The 26,073-nt window shown below is 50.1% G+C and overlaps 1 protein-coding gene across 2 annotated transcripts in view; it reads right to left on the bottom strand.

Annotated features, from left to right (window-relative positions):
• The window catches only part of UPF1 (UPF1 RNA helicase and ATPase), a 34,448-nt gene extending 9,867 nt beyond the window's left edge, over positions 1-24,581 (bottom strand). The window contains exons 1-15 of one of the 2 annotated variants that reach the window (XM_053911925.1): positions 24,074-24,581; positions 11,291-11,433; positions 9,671-9,760; positions 7,399-7,566; positions 6,869-7,049; positions 5,524-5,685; positions 4,801-4,918; positions 4,551-4,649; positions 3,992-4,100; positions 3,724-3,883; positions 3,507-3,625; positions 2,897-3,061; positions 2,682-2,796; positions 2,003-2,146; positions 1,416-1,629 (exon numbers count right to left, since the gene is read on the bottom strand). In XM_053911925.1, coding sequence (XP_053767900.1) covers positions 1,416-1,629; positions 2,003-2,146; positions 2,682-2,796; positions 2,897-3,061; positions 3,507-3,625; positions 3,724-3,883; positions 3,992-4,100; positions 4,551-4,649; positions 4,801-4,918; positions 5,524-5,685; positions 6,869-7,049; positions 7,399-7,566; positions 9,671-9,760; positions 11,291-11,433; positions 24,074-24,304 — 2,218 coding nt within the window. In that variant the 5' untranslated portion in view covers positions 24,305-24,581. The remainder of the gene's footprint in view (positions 1-1,415; positions 1,630-2,002; positions 2,147-2,681; positions 2,797-2,896; positions 3,062-3,506; positions 3,626-3,723; positions 3,884-3,991; positions 4,101-4,550; positions 4,650-4,800; positions 4,919-5,523; positions 5,686-6,868; positions 7,050-7,398; positions 7,567-9,670; positions 9,761-11,290; positions 11,434-24,073) is intronic. The other variant, XM_053911926.1, reaches the window with a different exon arrangement.
• Between the last annotated feature and the right edge of the window lie 1,492 nt (positions 24,582-26,073).

Below are 26,073 nucleotides of genomic sequence, written 5' to 3'. Positions count from 1 at the left end.
AAGGTCACTGGTTCAATCCCCAGTCAGGGTACATGCCTGGGTTGCGGGCCAGGTCCCCAGTTGGAAGTGAGTGAGAGGCAAGTGAGATACATCAATGTTTCTCTCCTTCTCTTACTCCTCCCTTTACCTCTCTAAAAATAAATAAATAAAATCCTTTAAAAAAAAAAAAGTTTTTTTAATTTGAAAAAGGCCCATTACAAGAAAAAAGGAAATAACAAAACAAAAATGAAATAAAAATAAGCCCGTTATATATTAACTTTAGTTAGTTTTTTTTTTTTAAACAAAAAAAATTACCATATTTTCACCCTGCCTGGTGTGGCTCAGTGGATTGAGTGCCGGTCTGCAAACCAAAGGGTCACTGGTTCAATTCCCAGTCAGGGCACATGCCTGGGTTGCAGGCCAGGTCTCCAGTAGGGGGTGCGAAAGAGACAACCACATATTGATGTTTCCCTCTCTTCCCACCCCCCTCTAAAAATAAATAAAATCTTTTAAAGAAATTATCGTATTTTTCACTAAAATATAAACTTAACGAATTTGTGCAACTCATTACACTACCTGGCTCACTGGGATCTGCTCCTGCACTTGGTCTCCTGTGGGCCAGTGACACGTGTTACAGCCTTTCCCACAACTGTGGGATTCACCTGATTCTCCACCAAAGCGGGTCGGGAGGCCCCCTGAAGGTCTGTGCCGAAAGCCTGTGCTTTAGACAGCCTTTGACATGAGTGACTTTTGCAACATGCTCACTGGCTGTTGCGATGAGAAGTATTTACTGACTCAAAACATTGCCACCTCAATCTCACCAGAAAAACAACTCAGCATTGGGAACACTTGGTCAGCTCATCCTAGGGGACATGAGTTTTCTCAAATACTAATTTTTGTTGAGTCCTCAGATTTTATCACTGGTGACAAATACTGTTAGTTGTTTTCCTTGAAGCTACAAGCTTGCTTTGTTTCCAGGAAAACACCTAACAAATATACCCCGTTCTGAACAACCACTGTGTCTGTGAGCCCTTCATTCAAGGACCTTGCATACCCACCAGCGACACAAAGATATGTACTTAGGGTGCTGCTTGCCACGAGCATGTGGCAGTGAGGACACACAGCAGTCTGGTGACACCATCCAGACTCAGGCTGAGGTCCCCACTGACCCCCAGCACTGTCGGTGTCAGCACAGCGAAGGGTACCTGCCATCTTAGCATCACTCTGAAAGGAGTTCTGCCCCCGTTTTATGGACCCCAGGGTATGCGCTCTGAGGACTGGCTATCCCATACTCCAGAGTGGACATGCTGTCCTGCTGACCATGGTGACTCTCAGAAGTGCCCCCCACATACACGTGGTTGCTAGGTGAAGCCACTCAGGAAGGAACTGACCAAAGGTTTCACATACCCCCCCATCCGCCCCCCGCCGAGTATTACCTGCAGTGACACCGTTCTGCAGAGAGCCCTCATAGAAGATGTTGGATGGAAAGGCACTGAGTGCAGGGTGCATCCGATACTGGACTTGCAGGCGGATTGGACGAATGCCCAGCACCACCAGGCGTTCAAACAGCGACTGAGACAGCCCGGCCTTGGCTGCCTTCTTGCACATTACCACAGGGCCCAGCTGGCAGTGGTCGCCAACGAGGATCAGCTGTTACGAGAGGCCCACACAGGTGAGAGTTTGAAGCATGAGGGAGCTTGGATGTCCACTCTCAGAAGACTAAGAAGCTTGGGGTCCACATAACGCCCCAGCCATGTCAATTCCAGTAGTAAGATACTTACTGGGCACGGGAAAGCTGCCCACCGAAGACATGAAACACACTCAGACTTGCATTCAGGACCCACACAGAGGCACCCTCAAAGGGCTCGCCATACATCCCTGGGCTCTGCCAGGGTGTCCACATAGCCTCAAAGGACATTAAAAAATCCCAAACCTTCAGCATTAAGAATTACACAAAACTGGAACAAGAGAGAACGTACAACCAGTTTTCAAACAAGACCACAATGGAAGTGGCAGGGCCCACCTGCTTGGCTCCAAGGACCACGGGGACCATGCACTCTGGCTCTGTGGCCTGGGTGCTCTCGTCAATTAGAATGGAGCGGAATTGCATCTTGGCAAGCCTGGGGTCCCCTGCACCCACACACGTGCAGCAGATGACGTCTGCGTTCTATGGAAGAAGAGTGTGTGAGCATCAGAGGCGTCTACAACAGTACACGTTACTGGCTGGGAGGGGCAGGCAAGCAGGATAGGACAGGATGCCACTGTGGTCCCTTCTCTCCCTACAACCATGAAAACAAGCTGTCTCTCCTTGACAGTGATCACTGTCCAGGCTGCAGTGACATGAAACTGTAAGATCCTAAGTGTAGGGCCTTACCACAGAAAATCTCTCAGCATAGATGGCTCAGTGCTTAAGACAGCCTCCGAGGGGCAGCACGGAGCCAGGGGACAGGTGCTGGGCTGGGATCTTCTTTTGGTTGGTTTGTCAAGAAATAGCAAACGGGGCGGGGGGGGGGGGGGGAGACGACACACAACGCCACCAGCAGCAGGGGGGCTGACAGGGAGTAGAAACTACTCAAAAATCATGTCTGTGTGTTCTCAGAGAGCAAATAAAGTAGGGTATCTAAGCCTTCTTCCAAAAGCAAGTAACAACGTCACTAAAAGTGCCATCGCATGCCCAGATGCCCTAAGGCCCAGGCCCTCACCATGAGCAGCTCCCTTTCAGCCGTGCGCTTCAGGGCTCGGTACCGCTTCTCATCAGCAGAGGACAGCTCCCCAGTCTCGTCCTTGAGCTGCTGAAGCTTCTGGAGCTCTGGCATGCTGGAAGCACGGGGGCATGTCAGTGGGCATGAAGGACTGTGCCAAGGCCACAGAGAGGAAACCCACCCCTCTCGCTTGCGGCGGGGTACCTGACACCCACCTATCCATGTTCCTGATCTGGTTGTGCAGGGCCAGGAATGACACCGGGGAATCGATGGCCTCACGGCTCTTAGCACAGAGCCGGACGACTTTCAGTCCTGTCTGGTGGATCTTCTCAGTCAGCTGATCCACAGCTATGTTACTTGGAGCACAGACGAGCACAGGCCTTCAACATAAGGCAAATGAATGTCTCAGTGCTCACCCAGAGGAGACTCAGAAAATGCTAAGTAACAAAGACTGTTATGTTGAACCACAGGCAGGGCAGACAGCTCATATTTAAGACTAACACTAGGGGCGACATAATGCAGAAGACACGAAAAACTCAGCCAGTCCAGAGCTTCCTGCCCCCACCCAGCTTCCACTCTACGAATGCAAAGCACTGCTAATAAAAGACCTTCGTCCTCACCCCTCCTCCTCTCATGATGGAGACTTTCCAAAGTGAGGTACACCTAGCACAGCACCCCCGGGTAAAGCGACCAGTGCCAATGTGCCTGTAGGAGCACCAGACTGGCTTGTTAAAAGCAACCAGAGGCCCAAGCCAAAACAATGTAAAACACCACGAGCAGGTAACCCTCCCAAGACATTCTGCAGTCAGGCCGGTGGACCCCTACCCGTTGCCCTGCCGTGCCAGGTGGTAGACAATGGTGGCCGAGGTCACAGTCTTCCCTGTTCCTGGTGGTCCCTGGATCAGGCTCAGTGGTCTCTGCAGCACAGTCTTCACGGCATAAACCTTCAGATACAAGTGGCCGTTAAGGATGCAGATACCCTGGGGCCCCCACACAGCAGCTGTTCGTGCCCGGCCCTGACCGCCCCCAGAGCGACGAGAACCTGAGAGTGGTTGAGGTCAGGCAGCCCCTGTGCCGTAAAGCGCTTGGGCAGCTGGCACTTGATGATCACATCCTCCACCTCGTGGCCGAGCAGTTTGTGGTAGATATAGCCCGACACGGAGGTCTCGTCCACAGCGAAGGTCTTCAGCGCACTCTGCATCCTGTGACAGGGGAAGTGACAGGTTGGCCACAGTTCACATGGGCTGGTGGTTACCAGGCTACCACAGGAAGGGAGACTCATAAGGAACTGGAGGCTGAGGGGGTCGCACCTGTCAAATGAGGTGGACTTCCACACGAAATCCACCTGGAAGTTATGTGTCACTTCCACAGGTGCGCCCACACTGCTCCGCAGCTCAATGGCAATCTCATCACCATAATCTGTGCAGCTGAGTTAAGGTACATCCTCGTCGTAAGCTGGCTGTATCTTTCTGAGGAGCCCTCATTTGGTTACGGAGACAGATTCTCCCTTTGTACCAAAGGTGACAATGTAGACAGTGAGACCCATGTTCTCACTGACAGATTCTGTCTACAGTATTTGAGTCCCCTGCAGCCAGCCCCCAACAACTACCCTGTGAGCCCTTGGGTGTCACCCAGGGTGCTGGGATGGACCGGCCACATCTGGAAGCCAGGTTCTTTTCAGCAGTGCTTCTTATTTTATATAAATGGTAGACCCTCAGGGTCTTAAGAAAGCTCAGTGGCTTGAAACAAACTTAACTCAAAGGGGCTCCAACAACTATGGCCATACCCCCACTGGAGGCCCCAGAACTGGTTTCCCCAGTGGCCCACACACAGGTCTCCTACACTAGCTGTTCTTCACACAAAGGATACTATCAGGGACCTTGATGACATGGCCGATCCCTTTCCACAGGGGTGCCAGATCCCCTTTGTACCGCAGGCATATCTCATCTCCCTGCATGAGCCTCATGTCTTCCAGGAAAAAGACAGCAAGAAAGTTAGCGTTTTCAACAAGTGCCTAGGTTACCACCATGAAGAGTTTAAATTAAGGGTCACTTTACAAGGGCACAACTAGGAATTTTATGCTACTTATAATCACAAATATTTTAAAACTTAAAATCACCTCTTAACCAAATTATGACTAAATCCTCATTACCAGAGTCAGTCTTGGGTAAAGTGAAGTAGGCGATTCTCTTCTTGTTAAGGCCCAGGTCCCACCTGACCGTGATGTTATCTTGAGTCTGAGCACATGAAAAATAAGAGCCCTGTTAGCCTGCGACACAGACACGGCCTGGACTCCTGCGTCTGGGCCTCCACAGGCACGTGCCCTAAGGCAACTTCGTGAGCCATTATGCTGGTGTGCAGCGAGCAGCACCCAGCAGCCTGAAACACCAACAAGGGCACCGCTGGGAGAGAAGACATTAGGATCCCCAGAACCCCCACAAAACAGCCAGGAACCTCCACACGACGTCTGCTCTCAGAAGTCCTCAGAGGGAGAGAAAGGAAGCTGAAGGCGGAGGACACAGCCCAGGAGCCCCAGGGCTCCGGCTCCCTAGACGTGCTCTTCCTGGGACCAGCACAAGGAGTGCCCGCCAAGGCTCCTTGGGTCTGACGCTCGTGGATACAGGCAAAGGCTGCAAACCCGACTGCGAAGGACTTTTGTTAGATTTAACACCAGCTAATGCTCAGGCCGGCGTCTGGCTCTAAGTGACGAGGCATCTGCCCTCAATCCACGGCTCCATCTCTAGTCACGACAGCGGCGGCGGCCTGCAGGGCAAACTGCCCTCCCCACGTCTCAGGAAAGATGTGTTAAAACAACCACATCCTCCTGCACACACCACGTCACCTGGGACTCTTTCAGCTTCTTGTCATAGTCAGCCTCCAGCTTGACCAGAGGCCCGAATATGTTCTGGTACTGGTAGGCGTCCTCATACCGCAGGAGGACGTGCTGCGGCTCCTCATCCACCCCCGGCTTCTCCAGATCCTCCAAGGTGGCAGAAGGGTTCTCCTAGAAGACAAGAACCACACCAAGTACATCCCTGGTTTCACCTGTGTATGAAATGGACTATATTCAAGCTCACCAGTCACCAGAGGGACGGGGGCACACCCATCAATTCTCAGAACGAGCCAATGTTGGGCTAACGCAGAGAAAGGTGCCAGCAGTCAGTCATGTCGACCCTGTGGGACAGCCCTCGTATCAGGAAGTTCACGTGGCACAGGGACGCTGGATGCCCACGGAGGCCACGCTCACACCTCGGCTGCTGCTCCTAACAACCCCTAACAAGGTTACACCAATAGAGTACGTCTTGACAAGTCTTGGCCATCACACTCCAGGTACACAATTAACGTGCCCACGCCATCAAATGGCCGCATCCTCCACAATCACCTGGCCCTGAACTGGAAGGGACGCCCTTCTTCCAGGCTGCCAGAAAGACCACCCCTTCCGCTGGCTGTGTAAACAGAAGGCGAGACAAGACCCCCTCCCCATTTCCTCCTGATCCTACACTATACCAAAAGTGCTTTGTGCTCTTTCCTGGCAGGGACAGAACAGTAACTAGGCTGCTGAAATATGAAAAAATTGTGGCAACCTGACGATGGAAGTGAAAAGGCACCTTGCCAGACAACGTTTGAAAAATATTTTAATTTGCACTTGAAGTAAAGATAAATTCACATTTAAGATCTTTGGTTATACGCATGCCTAATTAAAATTTCTAGCCTTGTTATTAAAACTGCATAGCACTACAGTTTTACTAGAGAAGGGCTTCCCTGGAGAAGTGGGTATGCAAGCAGAGCAGGTACCCCACCACACAACCGGGGGCTCCTCTCTCCTTCAGTTGCTGCGCTGCACATCTCTGACCTTTGGGACCCCAACCCCTTTCCTACTGCACACTCACCCCTGGCCTGGTATTGCCTTGGCTCAGACACATCAAAGACCCAGCAAGGTTTTAAAATGCACTCACTGTCCTATCTACTCAGGCCCTGGCTCCTCCACACATGTCCGTCCACCCACAGCTGTCCAGGGCCAGTTCCTGTCAGAACGCCTCCAGGTAGAGACTAAAGAGTCTCCCAGGAGTTCCTTCCAGACTCTCCTGTTTACGGAGCCAGCTCCCCACTCCCCACCCCCCCCACCCCCACCCCCGGGTAGACAGGAAACCAGTGCTGAGGCAGAGTGCATTCTCAGCAGGCCTCACCTTCCACAGCTCCTCAAGCTTGTTGATCTGCTGGGCAGTAATCTGCCGGGCCCGCAGCTGCTCCTGCTCTGAAGGGATCTTGACCAGCCAGGACAGGAAGCAGCGATCCTGGATCAGGGGCTGCCACTGCGAGCTGTCCCAGTTGATGTCCTTGAGGCTGCTCTGACTGGCACAGGGCTGCCTATAGAAGCCCCGAGGGCAGGAGAGCCCAGGTGAGGATGACCTCTGCCCCAAGACTTACCTTTTACCCCAAGGTGCCAGTCTCTACCTTTTATTATGTGATCACATTACCTTTAAATTGTTAGTAATAAATTGGATTTCCCCAAACACTTGAGCTCTGAACTCTTAAAATTCAGAACAGACTTTGGTTTTACAGAATGTTTTTATGATTTAACCAGAACACACCCCCAGAATTACTCGACATTCCCAGCTCTCCAACAAACCCCAACCCCCTAACATCCTTACACCTAGCCAGCCAGCAGAAACCACTGAGACAGAGCGGGCCCTCAGAGAAATCGGGGCGCCCTCACCTGCACAACAGCACCACCACCGAGTCGGCCTTGGCGGGGATGAAACCGAGGAGGAAGACGTTGCGGCAGCCACAGTTGTAACACTCCAGGACTGTCTCCCCAAGGGGCCCATCCTTGTGCAGAGTCACCTCTTTGCATTTTGCCCTCACAAGGTGATTTACAATGTGGCTTAAATCAGGAAATGATAAATAGTTAACACCCAAAGTTTGGCTTTTCACCACTTCAAATTCTCAAGCCCCTGTTAAAAGTTCCGGTACCATTCACGGTCCATTAGCAGGGACGGTCACACCTCATCCATCTGGCATCCCAGGAGAACAGCCCGCCCCTGAACTGGCTCCCCACTGAGCGCAAAACTCAACCCTCCTTGAACCACTGTTAAGGAAAATTTTCCTAACACGTTTCACATAGTTTCTGCTTTTTTTCTCTCTTTCAGTTCCTGCTTTCTTAAATCCAACTTATTGGGCCTCACTGGATCTACAGCTGGGGCCCCAGCTGCTGCCCCTTTCCCAGCTCCTCTTGCTCCTTGTTGTTTCTTTCAAAGTCACTTCTTGTGGCCCCTGTGCCGGCTGCCAGGAGCAGTGCTCCTCTTAATTTGCTGCAGGCCAAGAAACTTGGTAAGTACATGTATTAGAAATCTGAGGACAGTAAAAAATATCGAATACGGGGCTCAGGGCCACTCTCAGGAAGCACAAGGGCCCAATGAAATCCTCTGAAACCCCGCTGTCTTGGCATGGCCTGGACCCTGCTGTCGTTCTCATTTCCGGGCTACAGCTCACCTAAACCCGGGTCTATGCCAAGCCAGCCTCATTGGGGCTCGTGAGTGGTACGAGCCCTGCCTCAGGCTCTCTACAGCCTGCCTATGGGTTTGTGGGACACTCCTTGCAGCAGCCCTCCCTTCACATCAGGAAACCTCTCTTGTCACAAGGTTAGGCTCAGACGCCAACATTCTCTGGCCCCCATCATCAGATCATCTAACCAACAATCACAGCTCTCGGCAACCCCCAAAGTCCCCCACTCCTCTCTGGAGCCACCACTGCTGAGCATGTTACCAGAACCAGTGGTTTCCTCTTGTACTTTCTGTGCCCACCTCACCCAACTACACTGGCAACAGGCCACCCATCAGCTTTCAATCGAGCCTTGCGAAGCGCATGTGATGCTGGTTAACTGAGCCTTCCCTGACTTCCCAGATCTTGGCTCTGCTGACCAGAAGCTGGGGTTGCCAACTAAGACAAGTTTTGTTTAATTGCTTTTCCTGCAAGAGAGGACTAATGCAAACATGGTGACAGTTAAACTGCCCAGAACATTCTGAAAATGGGACATGAATCTCTTTTGGTCACCCTGAAGATGCTTTTTCTTTAAAGTCTTTTAAGAACATCAGCCTCCTTTCTTGCCTTACTCAGAACCCCACAATTCACATCCTAACTCTGAGATGACCCAAGATCTGATCACTCTGTGTCCTGAGGCAACACGATGTTATGGCTAGACCCATGGCCACTGAAGGCATAGGATGGGTGGGTGGGGACTCTGCACACAAACCCGCCTGTGGACTTTTGTCACTTTACTTCTCCAAACATGAACCTCAGAAGATGCTGCTTCCTTGCTGGAGACTGGAGCCCTGTCCCACTGGGACTACGCTCTGCTTCTTGTGACAGTGGAGTGAGCCAGAGGTGGGGGCCAAGGAATTCCAGCATTTGAGCTAGATGGACGTACTCTCTCTAGAATACAAACACTGCTCATACCCCAATGCCAAGCCCAAGCCCGAGCCCAAGCACGGGCCCAGTCACAATTGCTGCTGATCAGGAGGGAGCCCAGAGCCACCACTGGTCGGAACTTGATTTAATCTGATGATTCAGGATCTGGTCTGTGTTAGCCTCTGAACTACTCGATGAGCTCAGGACTGAGGCAGCCTTCCCAGGAAGCAGCTCCCATGGATTCCCGTTACTGTCTGGGGACCATCATCCCTGGGCACCCCGTAATGAAGATGAATGGGTGTGCCAGGAGCTCATCTTGCAGAAAAATATAAATAGAAACTGGAACAAGAATTAAGGCAACCATACTGGCATAATAAAAAGAACCAGAGAATAAATCAAGGGTAAATACATTAAGGCATTCACACACTGCCATCTGTTTCAAGTTAAACCCGTCACAGAGGAGGAAAAAACCCAGGTTTGTTAGCGTGATTTTATATTGTGCTTCACTTCAGCATTCCCATAATTTACACACAAATCTGAGCACAGCCTGATTAAAGACACATGCGCAGCCTGATACCTACCTGCCAGAAGTATTTCCACGCCCGTTACAGAACCACTTTTTGCTGGTATTACAGTAAACCACGCAAGCAGGATCATGTATTCCGCAGTAACTAAAAAAGTCAAAACATGAACAGTTAAAGCTAGAAGGTCATTCTCTGGTTTTAATTTGGCAGAATGTAAAATTCTTTCCTCTTACAACATTTTTATGTTTTTCATTAAACACATACTCAAACCCAATGATCCTACTAACACAATTCAATCAGTTAACTGTTGAGGCTTCCTGGCCCTGTGAATGCAGGAAGGGGTTGAGGTGTTGTGGAGAACCTTAGAGATACCTCAAACAGCAGCAGAGCCCCTTCCAAGTGGTGGACAAGCTCTGTGCAAGGTGCCAAGTGAGCCCAATACCCCCAAGGCGATCTAGTCACCCTCATGGTCGTAAGTGTCAGAAACGTGACTTATAAGCAGAGAAACCAGTGTCCGTGTATAGCTCTGGACACATGGAAGATGAGCTATGACCACACTTCATTCACACTCCCAGCAGAGGGCGCCACGCTCCCAGGAACACGCAACTCAGAGCAGCAGAGGGTCCTTGGTACAGAAAGAGCTCAGCTCAAAAGGAGAACATTAGGAGAGTCCACCCACCCCCAACCCCTAAGCCTTGTTTTTTCCTGAAAGTCAACACATCAAAAACAGAAACATTGGCTCTCAACAGAATTCTGTATGTGTATGAAGCCAAGACTCAGTCTCAGACCAGAATGTACTTTGACCAAGAACCTCCCCCCGCCCAACACCCCACATATAGGGACAGCCAGGAGGGCCAGGGGTTGTACACTTTAACCACGTGCAGCTTCACCAGGAATGGCAACTGTGTATATGACAGGAACACTAATGTATCACTCATACATATGCAAAAACATTTGTAAATGAGAGTGAACAAAGAGCCAAAGTAAAGCAAAAACCTCTGTGGGAGGTGGGAGTGGCATGTGGCACTCAGTCCCTTGATGCAGACCCTAGAGGGGCAGCATGCCCAAGGGGCCGGCAGAGCTAAGTAGAGGCCCAGGCCCAAAGCGGCCCCAAATGGCTGAGTGCCCTGAGCAAGATCATTTCTCCTCTTTTGGTCTCAATTTCCTCTTGTACGTGTAACAAAAAAAGCAAGAATAAGTCCAAATGTAAGGGATAGGTCCTGCCCTAGATGAGAATTCCAAATTTGGTCAACATGCAGGTCTACCCACTGACTACTCACTTCCAACTTTTCAGAATCTTGAACACATCAGAGGCAGACACTTTAAAGAATCTGACAGTGATCTCTCTGTAAGAGAGCTCTTAGTGGCTCTATTTACCCTATAGACCCAAATGCTCACCCAATGAAAAGACTTCTGATGACTGTGGGACAGATACCAGAAACACCGCCAGGCCCTGAAGGCAGAGAGGGGAACCTTTCCCTCCCTGCTGAAACAATCAGGGGTGACAGAGGGTGCTGAGCCCATCCTCTTGCCTAATAACATGTATACATAGGCCAGAGCAACCTCCTTATTTATTAACAAGAGTTTAAGTCCCTGGTTTTGGTGTGGTCTCTGTGAAGCCAGCAGACACACTTGGAATGCAGAGGCCCTGGGACACCCCTGGCTGTTGGCGCTCACCTGCAGGCATGTACTGGTAGGTCCTTTGTGTAATAGGTATCCTCTTCATCCTCTTCGAAGTTCAACTCGGCCAGCAACTGGCTGGTCTTGGCCACACTGTCATCCACGGCCCCATTCTGCAGGATGCCCTCGGGTCCTCCAACCTACCGCAGAACAGCAGCATCACCAGGCAAGCCTGCAGCCTCCAGGCCTTGAGCAAGTGGCTTCTCCCCAAGTGAGCAGTCATGGCAACCCTCCTGTGAAGCACTGGCCTACTCTCTTGAGACAGTTCAGTGTCTTCTGCTTTGACTTTTCACACTCTCCCCATCCCTACCAGACCTACCCACACCAAAACAGGGCACTGGTGGCCTTGGTCATCTGCCCTGACTCCTGAGCAGCCAGACCCAACCCCCACGGAGCCACAACTACAACCAGGATGCAGAGGAAAATGCTTCATTATCATCACTGAGGGTCACAGGAGCAAGATGACTTTTTAGAAACAAGCTAAAGTCCCCTCTGGGGACAGCTGCACAGTATCAGGCCAGAGGACCTGGAATCCCACGAAGTGAATGGTCCTCCCAGAGCCAAAGCCCCCAGAAGTGACGGTTGCGAGCCCTGAAGATGTCAGAGAGCAGTCATCTCCTACAGACTTCTCCTACCGCCAGCAGCCTTTCCGGAAGGCAGCCCTTCTTGATCATGAATTAGAAGCTGAGTGTTAGGATAACCTTCCAAATGCAGGCAATAATCTTACTAAATGTATTACCTTTTAAGTTACAACAGCAAAAACACACCAACAAGCAACTTGAAGTAACTAAGCCATGGATTTCACAGGCACTTCTGCTGAGCTCACAAGTCCATTCAGGAGCACACAGACTCAGCTCCCCGAGGGGAACAGCAATCCTAATGCCAAACCCCAGGAACCTCAGGTGGCAGTCAAGAGTCCTGTCATCTCCTCCCAGGGGCCACAGCCCACGCAAGACTGGCTCAGACACCAGGAGCACTATGCGGTAACAAAATGTGGGGCGCAGTAACAGGAGTCCCAGTGTAGACACCAGCCCTGACCCTTTGCAGAGCCCCTGACACCCAGAGTGGGGGCCCCAAAAACCAGATCCAGCATGGCCTGAGCCAGCAGTGCCCACCAGGGCTTGTCCTATCCACGCTCTGGCCAACTCACCCATACAAGCCCAAGGACGGCAATTCTCAAGAGGGGCATTCCAGATATTTCAAACGTACATTTGGGGTATCAGGAAGTCAGCATCCTTTGTAGCAACACCTGTCTGTGATGGTTTCAGCCCAGATCAAGAACCCCACTTCACAGTGTCAGCCACCGTGTTAATATGTTTTTTTCCAGGAAGGCAACAACCAGATTAATTACATGAAGACTGTTGTTTTGTTTGAAAAAAAATGTTTTTCAAAGAGGAAAAAAGTCAAAATCGACTTTTACATTTTAATGCAAAGAAAACAATGCTATAACATCATCTTTGTGAATTTTTTATCTCCTTTATTTTTTTAAAAAAATGATTGTATTTAATTTTTAGAGAGGGAAGGAAGGGAGAAAGAGAAACATCAATGTGTGGTTGCCTCTCACATGCTCCCCACTGGGGACCTGGCCCACAACCCAGGCATGTGCCCTGACTGGGAATCGAACCAGCGACCCTTTAGTTTGCAGGCTGGTGCTCAATTCACTGGGCCCCACCACCAGGGCTCTTTATTGCCTTTAAAAAATTGTGGTAAAATACACATAACATAAAATGTACCATCTTAGCCACTTTCAAGTATACACTTTGGGGGTATTTAAATACATTCTGCAGTGTGTAACCATTCCCACCATCCAGCTCAACTTTCCATCTTCCCAAACTCCATCCCCATTAAACACTAACTCCTCACTGGCTGCCCCCTGGCACCCACCATTCTATTTTCTCTGTGAACTTCACTCCTCTAGGAACCTCATCTAAATGGAGTCACACAGTATCTGTCCTTTTGTGTTGGGCTTATTTCACTCAGCATAAGGTCCTCAAGGTTCATCCATGTTATAGCATGTGTCAGAATTTCCTTCCTATTTTTAAGGCTTAATAATAAAAGGAATAATATTCCTTTTTTAACGCTGAATATTCCACTGTAGAGATTTACCACATTTTGTTTATCTAGCCACGTGTCGGTGGGCACTTGGGCTGCTGCTACCTTCTGGCTGCTGTGAATAACCCTGCTGTTCACACGGGCATACAAACACCTCTTAGCAACCCTGCTTTCTTTTCTTTTGGATATTCACCCAGAAGGGGAGTTGCTGGGTCACGTGATCATTTTAAGTTTTTGAGGGATCACCAGACTTTTCCTCAGCAGCTGTACCATTTTTACATTCCCATCACAGTGTACAAGGGTTCCAATTTCTCCACATCCTCATCAACACTTGCTATAATTTTTCTGTTAAAAATGAAAAAGCCATCCTAATGGACACGAGGTGGCACCTCATAGCGGTTTTGATTTTCATCTCTCAGATGGCTACCAATACCGACCATCTCTTCGTCACATGCTTCTTGGCCACTTGCGTGTCCTCTTTGGAGACATGTCTATTCAAGTCCTTTGCCCATTTTTAATTTGATTAAATTTTATTGGTTATCACTTCAAAGAGTCCCCTCTCCATCTGACAATGCCTCTCCTGACACATGCAGTAGCAACGCTGGTGTGAGGCTGCCAACAGGACCGGTGCCTCTGGCTCACACTGTCTCTTGGTGTGACTGTACCTAGGCACGTTTGTTTGGCTTTCTGAAAGTGTGTGGCCAGCTTCCGGCACCTGATTTCAACTCACGGCAGTGAGGGGGATACACGGATACACACACACACACACACACACGTATCATGCTGAAGGGAAGGGCTGAGAAGGTGGTGTAGAATGGGATCAGCCTGCAGGCTACCTTCCTGGGCTTGGAATGGTATTTGCATTTTTAAATGATTGGACTAAATACCTAAAAATAGCCTCAGTTTTGCTTCTTCTCCCATGAAGTATAGAGTATTTACTATCTAGCCCTTCAATAAAATGTTTACTCACTCCTAGTCTAGAAGAACTTCGAAAGTCTCTTATCAGGTTGCATAAGCTATTACATATAAAGATTTATTCTTGGTGCAATCTGAATCTTCACTTTCCTGAAACATCAAAATTAGTATGTGAAGTAAAAGGAAAGTACACACCACCTATGTGGCCCTCATCCTGTCCACTCCTGCTCACACTTCACCTCCCTTCCACAAGGGGTGGGGGGATGAGGCACCTCAGGAGCATGTCAAGGGCCTGACCAGCTGTGCCACATATAGCCACGTGGCAACCCTCTCTAAACTACACTAACCCCTTCAGGCTCAGCAAGGGATGGAAATCTAGGTCCACTATCAGAACTTCAGGGAGACAACAAAATACACAGATCCAAGGTCAGGGGGACTTCCTGCACCCTCACAAAAGCTGGGGAGAAGTACAGATCCCCTGAGGCCCAGGGGCCCTACAGCCGTCCGGCTGGGGAGTGTGGTGCGGTCCCCCTCACTCGTGTGCCTACGTGCACACGCACTCCTAGCTCCCACTAAGCCCCACTCCTGCCCAGCTGTAATCTGGCCACAACACAAACTGGCATCTATAGTTGGGTGTTAGTTTCTCTCTATTTTCTGGAGTTTTAAGATAGCATTAACTTCAAAAATAACTTCAAAAATTTGACCTTAGAAACTGTAATTAAATGAGTTAAAGCACTAGAGAGCACCTGGCACAGCGAAGGCCCACAACCCATGTCAGGTGACACAATGGAAGGAATGCAGGGTGTCCTTGCCCTTAGCTGGCACAGGACTGAAGTCTTCCCAGGTCATCAACCCCTCATCTCCAGCCAGAACCACTGGATCCTGCTGGACTCAAGAGGAGCAGGGTAACCCTGCATCCACGGGCACCCTAAGCCTACTTCCAGGTACCACATCACTGGGGAAATAGTTCTCTCTCCTTCTGTGCTCTGAACACTCATTGTCTGAAGTCCATCTATGAGCTGCTGAGCTGATCACGGCCTGCAGGGACTTTCTGCCCTAGAGAGTTCCACACTACCCACTACAGAACTCAGACAGTACACAACAGAGCAGAAGGAAGAGAGGTCACTTCATTCCCACAGAGGAAAGTACGTACATTCAAAAACTATCCCTCAATGTGCTGGAAAGAACTTTTAGACCACAGCTTTTACTCCAAACTTTGTAAGCATCATACCACTCAATATGAAACAGACCTTTCTGCCCCCCAGTCTCTGAGTAAGCTGGTGCCCCAGGGCCTTAGCATTCACTGTCCCTTGGCCTCTGCACAGCTGGCTCCTGGTCCTTAGGTCTAAGCCCACAGGGCACCTCCCAGGGAGACTTCCCCTGACCCCAACTGAAGAAACACAGTGAGGCCACTCTGCCTGTCCTGCTCCCTGCTATGACCCCAGCACCCAGAACTGAGCCCACACCCCAGAAGGCCCTCATGGTGTTGGTTAAATAAATACATCTCATCCAAAATGCAAAGGCTGTGAAGTGATTTATCATTTATTTTTTTATTCCCAAGGTTTAAATGTAAAAGAGGGAGTGGGGAATCACCTTTCCCTCAGGGTGCCTGAGGCAGAGAGGAGCTGCAGGGCCTCTGAACCCCACCTCAGGAAAAAGGCAATGGAAGGTCCAGTACCCCCCTATTTTTGAAAATGTTCCAAAATGAAATACCCACATACCTGACACCAGGATCCACCAGCTACTCAGATGTCACACCGCCTGATCTCCCCTTCTCACTTTGCACACACACTTTTATTTTCCTGATCAAATTTAGAGTCATTTTTTGTTTTACTGCACTTTGTAAATATTGCTTTTTTTTTTTTTTAAACAAATTGAAGGCAAAACTCTCCAGCAGCAAAACGGAGGCTCACTGAAGGCTCCAATGACAGTTGGTGGTTAGCATTATATGGCAATAAAGTATTTTTAAATTAAGGTATGTGCACTGTTTCTTTACACATAATGCTATTGTACACTTAATATAGACTACAGTATATTATAACATAAGTGTTACACACACCGGGAAACAAAAACACTGGCATGGCTGACTTCAGTGCAGTGGTCTGGAACCGCACCGTCTCCAAGGTGTGCCTCTACAGGCATCACACTCAAGAGCAATACTGATACAATACTGCTATGCAATACACACAGGCACATTTCCCCCGTGTCCTAATGCCCTTTATGGTTGTTTAAATTCAAGATCCAGTGAACGAACACACATTATTGGTGGTGTCTCTTAGCCTCCTCTAGTCTATTAGTTTTAACCACGTGACACTGAGAGTTGACCATTCTGGATTTACAAAGGCGTGGTCCCACCCAACAGAGAGCTGGGTTCTAGATAAAAGGTACCTGTCCTTCTCCCCCTTCCAGTGGACCGTTGTTCTGGTCAACAGGCTGAGTCCACCCCTGCAGTTCATGTCCATGCTCTATGGATCCTGGACACGTCCCCAACCACCTTGGGCTGCTCCTGCCTGCCCAGCTCTCAAAGGAGCCTGCGACTGAGGCAGCCAGGGTGTGTCCAGAAGGCGGGACACCTCACAGGACAATGATCCAACTGGAATCCAGTTTAGTGGCATAAACAGAAGGGGGAAGGGCTTCCCTGGAGAGCAGGACAGGTGGACATGACAATCACATTACTGTTGGACCTCAAAGAGGTCCTGACCAAGCAAATGCAACACTTTCTGACCAACGGAGAATGTGACTGGAGAGAAAGGAAGCCTCGTGCATTAGATGGCCCTATTCACCTGACAACAGCAGTACGGCTATGAAGGAAAGGTGCCCTGTCATGTTCCTAGAAATGCAGATTAAAAAATACTGTAGGTCAGTGGTTGGGTATGGCTAATTCTTATGCAGAAGAAAGGTGAAGCAACACTTTAAAACACTTCAGTGAAGGAAAACAAAAAAAGGGGAGAGAAAAATCTTCACAATTGTCAAAACAAGACAGTGGATGACAGGGTTTTACTCTCACTACTCACACATGAGAGAATCTATAATAAACATTTTTACACGATACAGGTGGCCAATTGGAATCCGCAGAAGCTCTATCAAATAAATGCCTCTCACCCAAGGTGAGGAGAGCCACCTCTCCAGGCTGTCATCCCTTGCAGCTGAGCTCTGAAGGAGCTGAAGTAGACAGGCAGGTGCCATCTTTGGTGGTGACAAAGGGCTCACAGAGCTCAGCACGCAGCCTACATCTGCTCTGTCTAGAAGCCTCCTGGCAACAGTCCACAGGGATCCTGAGAGGTCTGGCTCAGTCATCCAGCTTGCAAGCTGCTTCTGGACCAACACATACAAAAAGGAACAGGACTGTTTGTCAGCCACAGGTCCACTCCGCCTCCCATGTTTATCAGGGGAAGCAGCATTCTGCTCTCAAGGAAAGCGCTTCCAGAAAGAAGAGTACATGGGCCCCCTGAGACCTGGAGACTCAGCTGGACTCACTTCCCCCTCTGCACCTTCCAAGGCCACACTCTGCTCTGGGACCCGCTGAACTCAGCTGGGCATCCTGGCTGTTCTGCAGGACTGCCCTGCACCACCACAAGAGCAACCTGATCACCACAGCTGCCAAGAATCTGAACCCTTCGGCCTTCATACTCGTCACTCTGCTGGGGCCACTCCCTTCTTTGTAAGGACCTTGCTCCTCTCAGGCCTCAAAGGGTATGCTGACCAGCAATGGCCCCACTCTCACCTCTAATCCAAGGGAAGCCCTGCCTCAGCTCCCATGATCCTGGGCCCTGAAGAAAACCACAGACAGGGCCCTGGCTGGTGTGGCTTCAGTTTGTTAGAGCATTGTCTCGTGACTAAAAGGTTGTGGGTTCCATTCCCAGTCAGGGCACACACCTGGGCTGTGGGTTCAATCCCCGGTCTGGGGTTGTGAGAGAGGCAATCAATGAACATTTCTGTCTCTCCCTTCCTCTTCCTCTAAAAGCAATTGGGGGGTGGCAGAAACTCATGTCTGCTCTAGACATAACTCCTTGTGAGGACTTGGGAGCAATGGGGCATCCAATGCAGGACAAGCAGGTGCCCTGGAGAAGGAGTGACCACCAGGGCAGGCGGGCACCACGGTAATTTATATATTCACTCGAATGCAAGCAGGCACACATCCAACCACAGCACCTCTGTCTGAACTCTTTTTCTGGCCTATGCCACTCTCTGCTGGGTCTCCAGCTATCTGTTGAAGAGCTCTTCCTCTCAAGTGAGGTCAGGGCACCCCTCAGCAGCTCCACGAAGCTTCAGATCCAGCCAAACCCTTTGGCATGGCACATCAGACCTCGCCCACACCCACTATTCCTCCAAGTCCCATGCAGCACCCCGTGCCCCACTCCTCCGTCTAATGGGCACATGTTCCTGAACCACTACAAGGTCTCTCCCTTTGCAGGGCAGACCACTCCCTCTTTTGGGTCCTCACCATCCCTAAGGCCAACTGCACCTGGCGTTTCTAACAAAGCAGCTATAGTTGGCAAAGACTCACTGCTTGTGCATGAAGAGGGCAGAGCAAGCAGAACTGCTGAGAGCGCAGGAGTCAGCGACCAGGCTGAAGAGGCTACCCTTCACTTCTGTACTCTGCACAGAGGGGACAGAAGTAAATGGGGACCGACCCATGAGGGCTCCCAGGCCTCCCCTCCTGCCTCTGAACCCCAGTTCAGGGTCCAGCACATGGCAGTACATCTTCTCAATGTATGACCAGGAGTGGCGGGGCACGATCACCCAATCTCCCTATGTTACACCTGTTGACCAAAGACTACAAAGATTAGCAAGAGCAAAATTGGAAGAGGAAAGAAAAGGTGGCGTGACAGAGAAATCAAAGGCAGCAAGTGACTAGGCTGATGGTCAGACAGCCCTGCAAAGTTACTAGAAAAACACTGACTTGCACACTTACAAACAAGAGGGCTCTATAGCAGGTGATCAGAAAGATGTCTCTTTCTGGTATGTGGGAGCTGAACTGAGAGACAACTTTAGTTTTTATTTAGTTAACATTGGTTTGCACTGGCATTAATTCTTCCCCTAATCTTCCTAAATCTGGGTAAAGAAATGGGTAAGTTGAATAAGAGGTCATTTCACTTATTCACCATTAACTGACACAAAACCTCCTTCTGTTCTAATTGCTGGCTGAGTCCTCACCATTTGGAAACAAACCTGGGAAATCCAACAAGGGGAAAATGAGAGATGAACACTTGCCAGAGCTCCTGCAAGGTTACCAGCGTCTTAGTTCTGATTTTCTCAAGGCACGCTTATATCACAGCTGAACTGCACAGTCACAAAACCAGATGAAAAAAGCCCCCCTCCAATTTTAAATTCACCGTTTTTAGGAACCCCTGGACTGTACCAAACTTACTCCTCCTCGTCCTAAGCTATGGGCCAGTAATCAGAAGAGGATCTGTTTCCCTGATGGTCAAGGATAAGTCGGGACAGCATTCTGTGAATTCTGAAGGCAGCCACGAGTATGGTTTTGAAGACTAGGCAACAACTCTACCCAAGTATCTTCCCACCTGAAAAGGAAAAAGCAGCCCAAGTTTGGGTACAAGCTTGGGTGCTCAGGACTACAACTGAAGAAGAACCTTCGTGTATCCAGACACCTGTTTAAAGCCACTGAGTTGCTTCTGCTCTGGGGCTCTCAGGAACGAAGCTGCGGTAACACTCTGAGCAGCCCCACATTTGGGCAACTGCCTTGTCTGCTGGACCACAGAACTGTGGGAGACCGTCCCACCAGCAAGGTATGAGAGTTCCAAGTGGTATTTCCAGCTTTAAAAAAAAACAGAGTCACTCAAATGAGTGGGCAGTGGTATCTCCATGTGGTTTTTACCTTACATTGAGATACAACTGATGTAATATATGTTTAAAGTGTGTAATCTTATACACTTTTACATACACCAACATATGTAAACACTTACAATCAGACAATGAATAGACTCACCACCCCCAAATCCCCTGGTGCCCTTTGTCATCCCTCCCTCTCTCTTTCCTCCCCTCCCCCCCAACCACAGACCCACTTTCTACTACTCAGAGATAGCCAGCACTTTTGGAGCTTTATGTAAACAGAATCAGAGAATCAGAAATAGAAACAGAATACGGATGGCTCCTGACATGATTTTTCTGTGAGAAAGCAATGCGCATTCAGTACAATTTTTTATCTTTTCCTGGGCTAGTGATAGGTGGAATGACAGTCACCTGTAAGACTGGACAACAGCAGCGAGATGACTTTCCCAATTATAGGCTAATGGAAGTGTTCTGAGCCCTACAGTAGGCTAGACTAAGCGACGACATTCACTAGTTTAGGTGTATTAAATGCATTTTTTAATCTACTTTCAGGTTACAATAAGCTTATCTGGATGTGACCCCACTGTGAGTCGAGGAGCATCTTTTCTTTTGTCAAAGTGCTTCTTTCACTCAGTGTGATTACCGGGACATGCAGCCACACTGTTGCACGCATCAACAGTTCACTCTTTTTTTTTTTTAGTTGGGTAGTATTCCTAACTCTTAGATTTTCACCCTAATTCCAATCTTTGGAGGAGACACAATTGTAGCAACGGTCAAGAAGAAACATTCCTACTATACAGACCAGAAGGGTTCCAACACCAGCTACTAGGCAAAGGATTTCTGCAATTACTGTTCCCAGTCCTTTGGGGGTGGGGGGGAGGGGACCCAGGAAAGGGTCAGCTGCTCAAATGAAAACTGTCTGAGGACGCTCCGCAGGACTATGCCAGCACTCTTCACCCCAGGATCTCCAGGGATTTGATAAATATCAGTTTCATTTCATAAACAAGAAAATGAGTGTTACCTGAACCAACTCACGAACTCAGCAGGACTCACTCCTGTCCGCCGTTCTCCCATCCTGGCCAGGACAGATGTTCTGCCTCTAAACAAACTTTAAGGTAAAAACCAACTGTGCAAAACTGGCAGTCAGGACTGATATCTAAAGTGGCTGCACACTGAAAAACAGCCTGGCGGCTCCTGAAAGAGTTACACAGTTACCGCACGACCGGCAATTTCCCTGAAGACATACATCCACAACGAGCCTCATACACCAATGTTCACAGCAGCGCTGTCCGTAATAGGTAAAGCGGAAACAACCCAAATGTCCACCAGCAGACGTGTGGATAAGCAAACTGTGGTCTGTCCACACATAAGTGGCTGCACAGCACTTACACTTTACAACCACTCATCCAGTAAGATCAAGTCAAAAGGCATTCAGAACGGGAGGTTTTCTCAGTCTCTCTGGAAGCCCCATCATATAGTTGGTTACACAGACAGCTCCTGGGGACAGACAACAACAGTCTTCTCAAATACTGCAGGTAGCCAATGCCACCAAGCGGCACAGGAGATAACCAACTTTTCCCCCCTACTTCCTGATTCTATTCAGACTTTCCTGCCCCCAAATTCAGGGCCTCCTGTGACACAAAGGATATTACTCCCCTCCCGCATACACAAATCAAAAGTTAGGCTACAGCCCTGCCTGGTGTGGCTCAGTGGGTTGGATCACCAGAAACAGAAGCGTCATCAGTTTGATCCCCAGCCAGGGCACATGCCTGGGTTTCGGGCTGGGTCCCTGGTTGGGGGTACACAAGAGGCAACCCATTGACGTTTCTCTCCCTCCCTCCCCTTCTCTCTAAAAATAAATAAATAAAATCTTTTTTTTTTGTAGTCTTTTTTTTTTTATTGTTATTCAATTACAGTTGTATGCCTTTTCTCCCCATCCCTCCACCCCACCCCATGTGAACCCACCTCCCTCCCCCCTCTCCACCCTCCCCCTTGGTTTTGTCCATGTGTCCTTTATAGTAGTTCCTGTAAATAAAATCTTTTTTTAAAAAAAAAGGTTACAAGTAACCTTTTTTTAAAAAAAGGCCATCAAGGTAAACTAAAAGGAAGATAGGACAGTTCCTTTTGATATAATCAGAACTCAGGTGAGCTCAACTGCAATGTTTTAATGCTTCTGTTTTGTACAGTTCAGTGTTCAGGTGCAGGGAAATAAATCGATTATTTCAACTGAAAAAGAAGGACATGCCTTCAATTAATTGAAAACACAAGGAACAAAACTAGAACCAGAGCTGCCCCAGGTTTGCTATTTTGTGTTGGCTAGTTAAAAAGATCTGTAATGAAACTATTACCTTTCACAACCCTGGGCTGCCACAGGTCATGGCACACTGCTCAACCTCGAGATCTTTATCTTTGGCCTTCCAGACATGCTGAACAGGAGTGAGAGACAGCACTCTCAGGTCCACTCATACATTAGTCCAGATTTCATATGTTTAAAAGTAACAAAACCAAAACTGCTATGTCCCATTTTATAGCTGCGGAAACAGAGATGTCTAGAATCTGAGACTAGAGATGTGATCACACACCTCCCACAGCTCATTCTTCTCTCCAAGCAAACTCTCCCCTTTCACCTCCCTCCATCCACCACATGTACACAAAACCGAAACACACACACATTCTTGCACACCTGTTCCCCCTGCTGTTCCACCCAACAGGCTTCTATTTTAAGGAATCTGGGGTTAGAATGAATCAAATGTTTTCTGCTTCTATTAGGGGCTAAAAGAAAGTCCAAGTGGGTGGTCTACCCACAGGAGTGACTCAACAACTAGACTCCCAAACAAAATGCAAGCCCCCATCTGCCAGAAAGGGATGTGAGCTCACTCTGGCCGACTACAGGGCAGCTTCCCCAGCCCTGGCACTGGGTCCTCATGCCGTGGGACACCGGTGACAAGGTGAGCCTTGGACCTCCTCCCTGTCTTAGAATTCAAGAAAATAAACCAAAGGGAGCTGCCAGGCAGAGGGAAACCCGGTGAATGGAATCTGAGATACAGAAAATGATGGCCACATTCCCCAGGACTCTGGCCAGCTCCTTCTTCCACCTCTGAGGCCGGGACCCAGGTCCAGGGAATGTGTGCCTGATAGGTCTCATAACCCAAATCCAAATTTAAAATACACAAGTAGCTTTCAGTAAATGTTCACATCATTAAAAACAAAAGTTTCCGATGTGGCAGACCCATTTATGTAAAACCACTATCACTGCCCACTGGAGGAACAAACTCAAACCCAACTTTTCCAAGGCAGGGCTGTAGAGTTATGTAACACTTCGGTTTCAGCAACAGGCAATGCAAGAAGGAAAAACAAAATGCAACCTGCCTCTAAAATAGTACCAACAGCCAGCGAGTATGGAGTTCTCCACCGGAGGCAAAAATTCTGTTTCTGCTCCAGGAGCCTCCACCTTCCCCACGCCAGACTCCCTGGACCTGGGGAAATTTGATCCCGGCGCTCAGTGGGTGTGAATGGGGGTTGCCCAGGTGGCTGCCACCACAGGTGGGAGGAGTGGGGCAGGACTCGGGTTCGGCCGGAAGGAGGATCCGGGTAGATCTTCCCCGACCCAGATGAGGGGCACTCAGGGACAGGTCACTCCGACCTGGGCGGAGACCGGCCTAGGGCAGGTCACCTCCGACAGGCTCAGAAGAGGACTTCGTTGAAGTCACCTAAGACCTGGCCTGAACTAGTTACGGACCCAGCCTTAGAGGTACTCACGGCAGATCACCACAAATGAGTGAGACCCGGAGCAGGTCTACCCTGCGCCCAGTAGGAGTATGGGAACCAGGACAGGTTACTCTGAATCTGACCAGTAGGGGGTCCCAAGATAGATAACTCCGGACCAGACAGGAGTGAGGGACCTGGAACAGGTTACTCCCGGGCCAGCCGGTCAGGTTAACCGGCCGGAGGGGGGAGCCGGATCAGGTCCCTGGGCGCTGAGGCCCAGCCCGTCTTCCGGCGCTGCCATGTGCCGCTCACCTGGGCGTCGAGCTGTCCGGCCGCCGCGCCCGCACCCGCGCCGACCGGGACCCCCGGGCCGCCACCTCCGGGGCCACCGGGGCCTCCGGGAGGCGTCTGCGTCTGGCTGGGTAGAGTGAAGTCGGTGAACTCGAACTCGGAGCCCTGCGTGTCGGCGCCGAGAAGCTCGGCCTCTTCAGTGTCCAGGAAGGTGAGCGTCTGCGAGCTGGGCCCGTACGCCTCCACGCTCATGGTGCCGCCGCGCAGGGCCCGCAGACCGTCTCCACGTCGCACTCGAGCCCGCTGCCGCGCTGAGGCCTAGGCCGCCGGCCACCGGCCGCAGCCGTCGCCTCGTCTGCGCCCCTGGACTGGACCGAAACGCCCACAGAGGCGCGAGCCGGGCCGCGAGCCTAGGGCTGAGCCGCCACAGCCGCCACCTGTGAGACCCTCAGCGTCGCCGCTCCCCTCGGAGCCCCCAGCCGCTAGTAACCACCAGCAGGAACCGCCGCCGCTGCCGCTGCCGCCAACGTGCGCGTGCGCGAGTCTGACGCCGGCGCGCGCGCGCGCGAGTTTGACGTCAGCGCAGGCGCGCGCGCTCCTAGCGGAGGACTCCAGACAAACAGGGCTGCCCCGGGCGGGCGGAGGGGGCGGGGCTTCCAACTGCCAAGGCAGCAGCTGCACGAACACGTGGCCCGGTCCCAGCTTTTGCTTCGTGGCGCCTGGGCAGCGGGCGATGCGAACGTGGTGGTCGGTGTTGTCCTTTGGATTAATTGAGCACTAACTGAATGCTCTGCATAGGCGGGACACTGTGACGAGCATATGTCTTTGCTGTTAAGTCAGCTAGGCAATTGCTCAGCTAGCTGCCTGCTGAGCAGCCTGGCACCAAGGAATAGGGAAGAGACACACACAGGAAGTATGCTCTTCACTGAGCTTTTATTGAATGCAGGTTCACTCAAAGTAGATTATCAATGTACATTATATCCTACTCACACTCTAACAATCAACAGAAATATAACATACACACACAGCAATCAATGGGGAATAACGAACCCAAGTCCCGGAGTCTCAGTCTGCAGGTCCAGGAGGCAGCACCGTGGGCAAGGGAGTTGTCAGCGTCTTGTAAGGAAGCACCTCCAGAGCCAGATGGGCAGCAGGGCAGACAAAGTCCCAAGTCCAACAGGGCAGAGCCTCTGGCGGCTGATGCCAAGGGAGATCAGCGTGGCATGGAGCAGCACTTTGGTGTGTGGAGCTCCGCTGTCTCAGCAGTGGTCTGGACCCTGCTTCAGTTATACCTTGAAAATTGTGTACTCATCCCTTCTGGGTCTTTTTTGGTAAATGTCTTGGCACCCCTGCTGCCAAGTGTGGAATTTTCCCAGGAGCCTATGGATGGTACATGGCTGTTCTGCTTGACACTTGTGCTGGTAAGTGTGTAATTTCCCCAGAAGCCTATCTATGGGTGGTCCCACTCTGCAGACATGGCTATTCTGCAAGTATCTGAGTATCTGCAAGTATCTGTGTGTCTCCTTGCCAGACATATCTGCTCTGACTTAGGTAGTTTCCCTCTTGAACCAAAGTGTCATGGCTGACTGATAGTCATTTTGCTTGACATAAGTGACTCTACTTTGCTTTATATACTTTATGCTATCTTGATTGGACTAATGCTATTTTATTGGTCCTGCTCTCCACAAACACTCAGCTGAGGAGGTGTGGCTGGGACAGCGCACCCCCATCTCTTGGAAATGCCCCTTGGGCCTCAGTTTCTGCATCTGCAAACTAGGGGTGCCCGCACATAATAGGTGCTCAGTGTGCCTTTGTTGAATAAATGAATGGGGACATCCCTTAGCACAACGTCTGGTGCATAGAAATGGTGTCTGCTGCTTCAGACAATAATATTCAGAAACATGTATAGCAAAGCGATTGGGACCACTTGCTCTGGGGTGAAATCCACACCTGGTTGCCTACCAGCTGTGTGACTGTACAATTGACTTCACCTGTCCGAGCCTCAAATTTCCTGGAAGAGG

Source organism: Desmodus rotundus, chromosome 9 (assembly GCF_022682495.2).
Source record: "Desmodus rotundus isolate HL8 chromosome 9, HLdesRot8A.1, whole genome shotgun sequence".
NCBI lineage: Eukaryota > Metazoa > Chordata > Mammalia > Chiroptera > Phyllostomidae > Desmodus > Desmodus rotundus.
This window is presented reverse-complemented; position numbering and strand designations above follow the sequence as displayed.